The following is a 12,250-nucleotide window of genomic DNA, read 5'->3' as shown; positions in this document are numbered from 1 at the left end:
CGTCCTCTTGTCCCCCCTCTCCCCCTGCTCTCCAGCACTTTTGCTTTCTGTTGACTAAAAACCCCTCTGTGGTTTGGATTTTCTCAGTCGGAGCTACAGCAGGAGCCGATCCAGGAGCAGTTCCTATGGTCACCACAGTCGATCCAGGTATGGATTGTCCTTTTATACAAACTCTGCAAGAAATCTGCTGCCCATCAAATCATCTAAGTGTACTTTCATTTACATTTCTTTAAAATAGACTTTATTATATAATTATTGTAAATTATGCTGTTATATATTGTACATAGTACCTATTTTATTATATATACTGTAATACAAATGCAGATCTAAATATGTATTTATTTATAAAAATACTTTTTAAGAGCACTTTTATTTCACAGAATCCCAGAATAGTTTGGGTTAGACAGGACCTTAAAGATGATCCAGTTCCAACCCCCTGCCAGATACCTTCCCCTAGACCAGGGTGCTCCAAGCCCCATCCAGCCTGGCCTTAGACACTTCCAGGGATCTGCAGTACTTAAAACTATTGTTATAATATCATGATGGCAACTTGAATCAAAGCAGAATGAACACAGGACATTTTCAAAAGCTGAAAATAACCAAACCACCCTGGCATTACAGGTTGCAGGTAATGCTGTAACAGTGAACACATTTGCTTTTGTTTTTTTTAAATAAAATTGAGTCATAAATTGAATTGCTTTGCTTCCTTTCAGTAGTATCAGCAAATAAGAATTTTACTAGAAAAAAAAGAGAAAGCACAAAACTTTTTAAATGCTTAGTGTGTCCTTCCTAATAAATTTGGAGATTTTTACTGTTATTTTGAATATTTTTTGTTTTGTTGAAACCTTTATAAGGTGTAGAATTGTTTGCCACATCCGTGAAGGTAATTTCTATACAGTCCCTCATGTCTCCATATAAATATCCTTTAAACCAGCATTTAAAACAGCATTTTAGAATTTGTGAATTTTAGAACTGTGAATTCACAATTACTTTTTTCCCCCCTTTAAAGCAGGTCCTACACCTATGACAGTTACTACAGCAGGAGTCGGAGCAGGAGCAAGAGGAGCGACAGCTACCGGAGATCTCGGAGCTACGACCGGAGATCCAGGTGGGTCTGACCCTGATTTGGTGCACAGGGATTTGCTGAACACAAACAGAGGATGTTTAACAGGGCCAGAGTGCTGATTTTTCCCCATAAGAACAAGAAATACACTCAGGAAAATAATAATTCAAGACAAATTCTAATTAAAATCAGAGCATGCGTGTGAGCGAAGGAGTCGAAGTTCTGACCACATATCAGGATGGGGAAGCAGCCAGGAGAAGGAAAGATTGCTTTGCAGTTCATTGTATCCATGCATTCAAAATTAGAACATTTTCCCAGGGAAATGATGGAGTCCCCATCCCTGTAAATGGTAAAAACTCATGGAAATGGCATTGAGGACATGATTTAATAGTGAAGACAGTGGGGCTGAGTTAACCATTGGACTTGGTGATCTCAAAGGTCTTTGCCAACCTCGTGATTCTATGATTTGGGTTTTTTTAATAATATGAAGTGTTTCTTAAACCCACATAGCTCTCAAGATTTTAATCAAGTGCTCTGTTGTGGACTAAAAGCTGCCTGGTATGCAGAGAATTCCACTGGATGGTAAATTCTTTTTGGTTACACTGTAGAAGTGGATTTAAAACAATCTGGAAAGGAAATTAAAAGTTTTGCTGCAATCTAGATTTAATTTTTAACTTTGTAGGATGTATTTTGAAAGAATATTTTTACCTGCAAACCTGATGGGTTTAGAATAAATTTTATTCTTTTCAGTCCAGGGGATTTATATAAGTGTAAGTGAGCACATTTCACAGAGATCAACGATATGGAGAGTTATAGATACATTTAATATCACTGATGATTTGTTTTATACCTTTTAATATGCTCCCTATTTGTCATAAATCACACAGGTCTCTAAAACTACTGTAAATTTTCATCCTCATGAATTTTTCACAGCTTTATATTGACTCTTAATGGACTTTTTTCTCACCCTTTTGCACAAGACAACTTCCATCTTGTGTTGGAGGGAAAATGAATGAGTTTTAATAAAGAATGTTGAAATAAACTTAAAAACCATTGCTTTATTATGTTGAGAAGCTTCAGAGAAACAGTGTGGAATTAAGAAATGCTCACTTTTCACTTAGAAAGCTTCCCTTACAGGCAGGAGGCTGGAAAGTCTCTGAAAGCTTGTTCTGTGTAATTTGAACGTGTCCTGTGGCTTGTCTGAAACCATCTGGGCTCTGTGTTGACATTTGGCCAGGTGCTGAGCTTGGAATTTGTCTGGAGGAGCCAAAACATTTGAAATACAATTTCCACGCTGCAGACACACAAACACAACTCTGTTGTGGTTATGGGGCCTAATTTTTAAGACCCTCCATCAAACAAGAAAATTAAATACATAAATCAAAGATTTGTGAAATTAACCTAGTTGAGAAAAGTTTGCAGTGTAAAATTCCACTTGTTAGAATACACTTCTCACTCAGCTCAATTAGAACATTAATTTTGGATGTTTTTAGCTGTAACAGAGAAAGCAAGAAGTTACAATTTGATTTGAGTTTCACAGAGTTTTCCTCATATGAAGTTAATGATGATTTCCATTTTGAGGATACTTTAATGAATCCTTCACTTACAAGAAATACAATCCTGTAAAAGACTGGTGTGTTTTCTTGTCTGTGACAACTTTTTGACATGATGCAGTTTTAAATTTGAAGCTCCAACTGCAGTTTTGAGGCATTTAAATCTTTTTTCTCCTTGCAGGTCCTACGGCTCCGACAGCGACAGCGATCGCAGCTACTCCAACAACAGGAGCCCCAGTGAGAGCAGCAGATACAGCTGAGAATGTTCCTTTGAGGATGGAAACTGTATTCCAGAGTTTTTTCAGTGTTATATTCAAAAAAACTGTTCTGACAGTGTCACAAGTGAAGGTTGTTTGCTGAATTACCTGAAACTTCCCCGTTTAACAGTGAACTCAACTCTCTGCTTACAGAGAGAAGGACTGAGCTTGACAGCTGATGTTATTTTTTATTTTTTTTATGTCAAATGCAACTTTTACAAAATAATAATAAAAAAAAACCCAGTTTGGTTTCCTTGAATCAGCTTTTCCAAGCCATGAATGACACTTAGGTGAATTGCTGCTGCCACTTTTTGGGTGCAGCTGTCAGGACTGTCTTCAAGTCTGTTTATAAACACCTTAGGAAAGATGTGCTAGCAACTATTAAACTGTGAAGTCAATTTCTTAAAAAGGCTGCCATTTCTAGTTGATGAAAATGCTTTTTTTATTGCTGGAAGCCGTTTCCATGCTGTCTTGATTGTTGATTATTGCATTCTATACAGGATATAGGCGAGGAAAACAAAGCCTGCCACTCTGTCTTAATCCCTCCTGAACTGTGATGTTCCGGAATTCTGCTGGAAAAGGTGAGCTGATGTTCACACTGATGCACAGTGGGAATTGTCAAACTGACAAGCAGTGAGCAAAAGTGTGATGAATGAGTTTGGAGCTTAATATCTAACTTGTCTAAACTTTTTATGTTTAAAAGAGGAATTTTGTGATAAACAGCAGTGTCCTTCAGAGACGAAAAAAGTGTTTCTAAACACTTCCTGACTTTGATTTCAGTTCCTATTACAGTGCTTGGCATCCTTCAACACATTTTGAATGTTGTAAACCATCAGTGTATCATGAATTTGTCCAAAGCACTCCATCAAAAACTGACATGATAATTTTCTGAGAAAACCAGACATAAAGGTTCCTTTATAAAAGCTCTGTATCCCATTCCCCATAGGGAATATCAGATACTGATATTGCAGATATTGAACTATATCTTAGTAAAGCCGGACTATAAAAATACTGGGATGCCTCATAAAAAGCACGGACAATACTTTCAAACTAAAATTTAGTACTGAAAATTACTCTTAGGTTACAGGTAGATGGTTTGCAAAAAAATAAAAATAGATTCAAGCTGGAGACCATTAAGTAAATTGTGCAATAATCTGATTGATTTAAATTGATTATTTAAAATAATCTGTGAATTTTTTTTTTTTTTTTGGGGGGGGGAGTTTAGAAAGTTGTGTACTGAGAGGCAGATTTTAAAATTTTTATAATGTAACCTGCAAATTGGGGTCTGTAGTGACAAAACAAACATGGTTTGATAAGAGCTAGCAAGCACTGTTGTACCATAACAGTTTCCATTACTGACTTTCTCTAATATCTGGAGATGCTTTCATTTCCTCAAATATTGGAAATGATTTTTCTTAATCTCATCAGGACCCAGTAGGTTTGAAAATTAAAAGCGGTAATTGAGGCATCAATTCCTTTTCTCTTTGATTGAATTAAGCTCCCCCAAATTTGATAAATTTTTGGTACATTTACGGAACATGAAAAGCAAGTTCAGAGGAAGATGGTGATGATTTCCTGCATTTCTGTCCACCCACAGCACTGAAACTGAATTGGCCATGGAGGGTTTTTCACTTTTCTAGAAGTACCCAGAACTCTGCTCTTACCCCTTTCTTACATTAGAGTTTAGTGACAAAGTGTGTGCACACAACCTTTCCACCCTTTGGTGAACTTTTTATGCCTTTTAGCATTGAATACATTTAATACCCAAGTCAGAATACATTTACAGATGTGTTTCTAACAGCAACAGCCACCTCAGAGTCCTGAACAAATATTTCAGAGATATTTGTTGTAGTTTCATCGTTTGCAGTAGAACTGTAATTTGTTTTTTTCCCTTACTAAGAAAATAGCACTAGAGGGTTCATGGTGTTACAAAATATACAAATATAACCATTACTATTCAATGCCTATTAGTGAAAAAATTGCTCCAGGATCAGATTTTTATCATATTTCAGATCTAATTTGACTTCTTAAGGGCAGGAAAAGGTAATAGAAATATGGTCAAACAATTAACTGTAGTTACCAAAAAATTACTGCACTGTCACTAAAGTCTTTCATGTCTTTAGTCAAAGGGTTTATAAAGAAATTCCATCAGGTAGAGAATGGTTGGGGAGGGGTTGAGGGAAGGGTTGGGGGTATTTTTACTTAGTGAAGTCTGTTAAATTGTGCTTCAGATAGAAAACATCCCCCTCAGCTGGTTTTCTAACGCTGCTCTATGTTTTTGCAATTTTGTTATTCCAAAGTAGTTGCTGTTTGTAAAATAAACTTTTGTACATATCTGCAAATGCTGTTTTCTCTACATCTGGAAAAATCCATGGTGCTGCTTGGAGGAAACAGGCAGGAAAATTAAAAATACACTTTCAGAATCCGCTTTTGTCCCTTGCAAGACTCAGACACAAAGTTGCTTTTCCTTTTCCTGACCTACACAGGGGAACGATTCCTCAGCAGGACTCTGGGTTTACATAATAGTCATTGGAGGAACAAATATTTTGAAATTTCCAAGTGATTTGAGGTCTCGCCATTTCCTCGAGATCTATAAAAGGTTCCTCTCCACGGTGAAAAGAAACAACAGCTCTCCATGGAAATCTGGGAATGGGCTGAGTTTATCCACTCTGCTAAATCTTCTTTCCCAAATACACATTCCCAGATCATTTCCTCAGCATATTGGAAATGTGCTCTTAGTCCATGGCTTGCAGACTGATCCATGAGGCTTTCAGACCTTCTGTTGCACAGAAACTGGATTTCAGTGGAAATACTGGCTTTGGCAGGAGGGAAAGAGGAATTGTCTCGGTCTGAGGTAAAAAAGATGTGGAAAGGTGGTTCCTTGGTGTTTGGTAAAGTCTTCAGTGTGATGTGGAGAACCTGTCACAGCTTTGGAGGGGGAGTGGCACCACCACAGAGCAGATAAAACAGTGAGTGTGGGGCAAGCTCCTGTGTCACAGGGCAGCATAAACCAGCTTGTCACGCAATGGCTGGGTTGGAAGGGACCTTAAAGCCCATCCAGTGCCATCCCCTGCCATGGCAGGGACACCTTCCACTATCCCAGGTTGCTCCAAGCCCCATCCAACCTGGCCTTGGACAGTGCCAGAGATCCAGGGGCAGCCACAGCTTTCCTAGGAGCCTTGTGCCATTGCAGAGAAAATTGGGAATTTCTTCCCATTGTCTCATTTAACCCAGCCCTCTCTCAGTTTGAAGCCATTCTGTGTCCTGTCCCTCCATCCCGTGTCCTCTCCAGCTCTCCTGGAGCCCTTTCAGGTCCTGGAAGGGGCTCTGAGAGCCTTCTCCAGGTGAGCACCCCCAGCTGTCCCAGCCTGGCTCCAGAGCAGAGGGGCTCCAGCCTTTGGAACGTCCCCATGGCCTCGTCTGGAGCCGCTCCTGCAGCTCCAGGTCCCTCCTGTACCGGTGACCCCAGAGCTGGACACAGCAGGGTGGGGAGAAGGGGCAGAATCCCCTCCCTTAATGGTGTTTTAAGTAGGCACCAACCTTTCTTTTAAGAACACAGAGTTTTTGATGCTTCCAGAGCTGTATTCCCTGCAGGAGTCACTCCTGAGGGTCTCAGGGCTGCTCTCAGGTGCTGCTGCTCTGGAGGTCACGCTGTCACCTTGAGCTGGCTTCAGCAGCAGGGCTGGAGCAGTGCTGGGTAAAAATAGAGTGGTGACACCCAGGCACAGACTGCTCAGGATTGAAACAGGTCTGAAATCCTGTAATGAAGTGAAATTAGTGCTCAATTAGAAGTGATTTCATCCAAAAGAAAAAAAAAAAAAGTTCTAAGCAAGGTTTGGTGTGCAGGCCTGGGGTTGTTTTGGGAATAGGTTATCCACAGGATATTGTGGAGTGGCTCTGTCTCCAGCTGCAGGTGAGTGCCTTGTTTCAAATAAGACAATATTAAATGAACCATCTGTCTCTCCAACAACTACTTACAAATCACAGATTTACAAAGCCACAGCATAAACACACTTTCCCCGCCATATCTCTGTGCCAAGAGATTTCCTTCCCACTCTATCACTTCCAAACAAGGGCTACTTGTGTCCTTGAGGAGAAGGAGTGTTCCCAATGCTCTTCACAGGGATCCTGGGTCTGTGGCAGGGCATTAAATTTCTCTTCTGGCTTTGTGTGGTTCCTGATGATCCCAGTTCAGAGCAGAGCACAGTGTTTGGATGACCGTGAGCTGCAGCCTGGAATCCCATCTGGTGTCATTCCCAAACGGAATGCTGCCTGGGATTTAAATCAGGAGGAGATCAAGCTCTGCCCCACCCCTGCTTCACATCCATGAAAATAATCCTTTTTTAGGTGGTGGTGAAACAGGAATGATTTTCCACCTGGTACATTAAAACTGCTTACAAATCATCTGAACAATTAAAGGGACCCAGGCTTGAATTTCATCATATCTGTGTGATTCCTGGGAAATGGATGGGATTGCATGAGTGAAATCAGAGGGCCTGTGGCAGGTTTGGGGAGGATTTTTAATGAAGGTAATAAATTCCTGCATGGTGGATGCACAAAGAAGGGATTGGCATTAATTTGGGATTAATTGATATTTCTGCTGTGTATCTGTCCTTGCAAGAATAGGAAGGTGATGCCCTTAGCCCAGGGGTTCTCTGACTTTGCACCTGGAATTTTGTGTGCAATGTTGGATCCCTCACCACAACACATTGAGGGGCAGGAGCGTGTCCAGAGAAGGGAACAGAGCTGGGAAAGGGGCTGAGGGAGCTGGGAGAGGGGCTCAGCGTGGAGAAAATGAGGCTCTGGGGGGACCTTGTGACTCTGCACAACTCCCTGACAGGAGGGGACAGCCACTTCAGGCTCTGCCACCAGGAAACAGCGACAGGATGAGAGGAAACAGCTTCAAGCTGTGCCAGGGAGGTTTGGATAAATTTCTTCATAGAAAGGCTGCTGAGGCATTGGAAGAGACTCCCCAGAGCAGTGGTGGAATCACCATCCCTGGAAGCACTCAGAAAACGTGTGGATGTGGCACTTGGGGACAGGGTTTGTGGTGAACACACAGTGCTGGGGTTATGGTAGGACTCGATCTTGGAGCTCTTTTCCAACCTTAAGGATTCTGTGAGTCTGACACGGAGAGTTCTGAGCTCAACACAGCTTGTGAACACTTGTAGCTCCCACTCTGCCATTATGTCCCAGTCCTGGCCTCAGGCTGCAGAATTCCTTAATTAATTCCTTCAGACAGGAGGAACCCTCCCTCTTGCAGCTGCTTTTTCTTCCAGCTCATGGTGCACCCTGTGAGGGAGGATGAGGAACATCCTTCCCCTCTCCTTGGTGCCTTGGCCACCCACTTGGGCAGCAACTTAACCCCAATAAGTTTTGGCAAATGAAAAAGCATGAGGGGGTTTGGGAAGTTGCTCATGAGGGGGAGAGGGCAAGGATTGCTGCACTTCCAGAAGAAACACCGGGCTCTTGGGAATGTGAGATGAATGAATCAGCAGGGCTCTGTGGGCCTCCAGAAGCAGGAAATTGGAGAAAGAATGAGAACAAACCTGTTCCGTTGAGAGGGACGCATGTTTCAGCATAAAGAAAGATTAAACAACCAACTTAGTGAAGCAATGTCAATTTTATATAATTATACCCTGCATCATTTCATTTCCCTTATTCCCTCCCCTGAAGGGACAGATCAGTCCCTGTGGTGTCCTGTGATCAGGGGTGTCCCCCAGCTGCTGGTGTCACCCGGTGTCACCAGCACAGAGCAGCTGCTGCTCCCCGAGTGGCACCCAGGACAGGCTGCGAGGGCTGGGATTGTTCAGCCCGGAGGAGAGAAGCTCCAGGGTGACCTCATTGTGGCCTCCCAGTGCCTGGAGGAGCTGCAGGAACCATGGAGAGAGACTTTTCAAGGGCCTGGAGAGACAGCACGAGGAGGAATGGCTTCAAACTGAGAGAGAATAGGTTTAGATTGGATATTAGGAATAAAGGCTTCTCTGTGAGGGTGCTGAGGACCTGGGAAAAGTTTCCCAGAGCAGCTGTGGCTGTCACTGGATCCCTGGAAGTGTCCAAGGCCAGGTTGGACAGGGCTTGGAGCAGCCTGGGATAGTGGAAGGTGTCCATGCCATGGCAGGAGGTGGAACTGGATGATCTTTAAGCTCCTTTCCAACCCAAACCATTCTGTGATGGTTTTAGGGGACATGTTAGAAATCTATTCCATGCAGACCTACAGGTTCTTCACCTCTGGCTAAATAGGAATCACCCTCAGCCCATGGGCTCTAGACTCTGGGTGTTACCTCTCCCTTCTTCAAAGATCAAATCTTTCCCTTGTGACAAACAATTGTTTGTTTTAAAAATGAAAAATTGTAAAAAAAAAACCCAAGAGAGAGGGAGGATGCCAAGGACTGGATGTTCTCATCTGTGGGAAGCAGGGCTGGTGAGTGGGAGCCCTTCCAGAGACTTTGAGGTGCATGTTGGTTTCTCTGTGCCACCAAATATCATCTGGGACAATTCTCTGCTCCTGGGAGCTCACACATTCCTGTGAAGATGTGATTCCCGTCTGGGCTTGGCAGGATTGGTTATTACAGAAGTGAAGCTGTCTAAGGAAAATTTGGTCAACAGTGGGGAATCTGGGCATATGAGCTCACATCATCTCAAACCCAGGCTGCCTGGCTGTGTCTCTGGTGTGATTTTTGATTTCAGGAGTGTAGCAATACACCTTTCTTCTATTAAACCAGGAGGGAAAACAAAGGGAAAAAAAAAAATTCTGTTTTATCAAAACCACCCTGTAACAAAACCCACATATTGATGGAGAAATCCAGCTTTAGCAATGGATTTCCTACTGACTTTCTGCAGGAAGCTGCATAGATTCCATGCTCATCTTTCATTTCCATGAATAGCTCTGAGCTGACACCTTTCACAAGGAGTTTGTGCCAGAGAACATGGCAAAAAGGGACCTTTTCAGCTCTGCACAGTTTCCTCCTTTGCAGAGTCAGGATCAACTCCAGCTGTATAAATCACAGAAGTTCTTATCCAGCCAATCTACAAAAAATTTTCAGGGCTGATATTGAGCACTTCGACTGCCAAAACCAAAAATGCCTGAACTACGCACTCTACAAAACAAAAAAAAAAAAAAACAAAAAACAAAAAAATAAACCAAACAAAAACCAAACCAAGACAAACCCCCCCTCTTTTGTTGTTGTTGTTGTCTATAAATTAGAGTTCCTTTTCTGTTGCATAAGCCCATCACTGCTGGTCACAGAGAGGAAGAGAACAACTCATTTCCTTCTAATAAAATCAGAGAATCTCAGAATGGTTTGGGTTGGAAGGGACCTTAAAGTCCAGTGCCACCCCCTGCCATGGCAGGGACACTTTCCACTATCCCAGGCTGCTCCAAGCCCTGTCCAACCTGGCCTTGGGCACTTCCAGGGATCCAGGGGCAGCCACAGCTGCTCTGGGAATTCTATTCCAACCCCTCAGCACCCTCACAGGGAAGAATTCCTCCCCAGTATCCCATCTAACCCTGCCCTCTGGCAGTGTGAATCCATTCCCCTTTGTCCTCCAGGTCCCTCCAGGCCCCTCTAAATATTCAAATATAAGGGAACAGACTGCCTTAAATATTTGTAAAAGGTCTAAGATAGCAAGGTAGCTCTTGCCCAAATCTGGTCTTCTCTGCAATAAATAACTTCAAGCCCTTTGATTATTTTGGGAGAGTTTGAGGGGGTTTTGTAGTTTGAGTGAGTTTGTTTTGATTTCTTTTTCCAGCTTCTGTGATTGATCAACCCCTGGACCACCAGCCTGGATCCACCACCAGCCCACAACCTCCCCAAATCCCCATATCTGTGCAGATAACCCAGTGCTGGTGAGGATCCATGGAGCCACAAGGACCTAAATTACCACTCCATGTGTTCTGCAGACAACACTCACCTGCCCTTGCCTATGGTTTGCTGCTTTTCCCTCAGAATAAGGAGTTCTGCTCATCTGTGACACCTCTCCTGCATCCCTGCTCCCCCATTCCCTTCCCAGCCCGTGCTCTGCAGCCCAGCTCCTCTTATACAAGCAGCATTTTCCCTTTGTTTCTCCCAAATTGCAGACTATTTCTTTTTTTTTCCAGGCTAATTCTCCACTGCGTCAAGATTGTTTTGAAGTCCCAGCCCATCCTCCAAAGAGCTTCGAGTCCCTCCCGGCTCGGTATCATTTGCAGCTGTAAGAAGCAAATTTTCTATTCATGCAAGTAATTATTAAAAAAATATTTTGAGCAGTACCAGGCCTGGGACAGATCCCCAGGGAGTCCCAGGCTGTGTATCTCCTCGCTTTCCTGGCGGATCATAAATAACTCCTGTGAGCAATGTTCCCTCTTTCCTGCACTGCTTTCCTTCGGCTCCGTGTCATCTGTCCCTGCCATCTTCCCTCTTCCAGATGTGCTGGAGCTGCAGGGATGTGAGCAGGGGCTGGCTGGCATCTTAATTTCATTTAAACTTCAGCTTCTCTGACTTCAGCTCCTGGATTTGGGCCTGAAAACCGTGGCTGAAGGCGCCCATGTCTTGTTTTCCATGCCCATCCTCGGAGTCTTGCTGTTTCTAAAACCCCCTGTAAATTTATCCTTGAAAAGCTGAGATTTCTACCCTGAGACACCTCTTGGAGGCCTTCACTTCACCCCTGTGGCCTTAGGATTATAGAATTATGGAAAACTTTGTGTTGGAAGGGACCCTAAAAGGTTATCTACTCCTACACCGCTGCCATGGGCAGGGAATCTTCTCTACTGGATATTTCATATTCAGCATATATATATATATATATATATATATACCAGCAGTTAATGGGGTTTTGGCACTAATAAAAATCAGACTATTTCTGGGTGATCTTCATCCTGGATTTTTTTCTTTGGATTTTTTTTTTTGGGGGGGGGGGACAGTTTTGGTTTTATTTTTTTGGTTTTTGGGTTTTTTTCCCTTGGGGCATTATATAACATGGCTTAGGCAGGGGAGGAAAACTCACTGGATATTTCCTGTATATGAATATTTACAGAGTAAGATAGTTTCTTGTCTTTCACAGAATCCCAGAATGGTTTGGGTTGGAAGGAATCTTAAAGATCATCCCATTCCAACCTCCTGCCATGAGCAGGGACATCTTCCACTATCCCAGGATGCTCCAAGCCCCGTCCAACCTGGCTTGGGACACTTCCAGGGACCCAGGGGTAGCCACAGCTGCTCTGGATACTCCTGTTATGATGGGTAGTTCCCTGTGGATTCCAGGGACCCAAAAGCCAGAGGGAAAGAAGGAGCTGTGAAATTATTGCAGCTCCTATATATCTGCTTTACAACTCCAGCACTCCCACAGCAGCCTTAGAAATCAGGATTATCTAAAGAAGAAAATGTAAGAATCTGTTC

General features: G+C 42.9%; 1 protein-coding gene across 8 annotated transcripts in view; it reads left to right on the top strand.

Annotated features, from left to right (window-relative positions):
* NKTR (natural killer cell triggering receptor) overlaps nt 1-11,091 on the top strand; it is a 42,761-nt gene extending 31,670 nt beyond the window's left edge. For 4 of the 8 annotated variants that reach the window (XM_058831797.1, XM_058831796.1, XM_058831793.1 and 1 more), the window contains exons 15-17: nt 88-147; nt 1,010-1,108; nt 2,798-5,041. In XM_058831797.1, coding sequence (XP_058687780.1) covers nt 88-147; nt 1,010-1,108; nt 2,798-2,876 — 238 coding nt within the window. In that variant the 3' untranslated portion in view covers nt 2,877-5,041. Of the gene's footprint in view, nt 1-87; nt 148-1,009; nt 1,109-2,797; nt 5,042-10,974 lie in introns of those variants that run through there. The other 4 variants (XM_058831795.1, XM_058831794.1, XR_009276864.1 and 1 more) reach the window with 3 other exon arrangements.
* The last annotated feature ends 1,159 nt before the right edge of the window (nt 11,092-12,250 follow it).

Source organism: Poecile atricapillus, chromosome 2 (genome assembly GCF_030490865.1).
Source record: "Poecile atricapillus isolate bPoeAtr1 chromosome 2, bPoeAtr1.hap1, whole genome shotgun sequence".
Taxonomy (NCBI): Eukaryota; Metazoa; Chordata; class Aves; order Passeriformes; family Paridae; genus Poecile; species Poecile atricapillus.
Note: the sequence above shows the minus strand (reverse complement) of the source record. Positions and strands in the feature narration are given on the sequence as shown.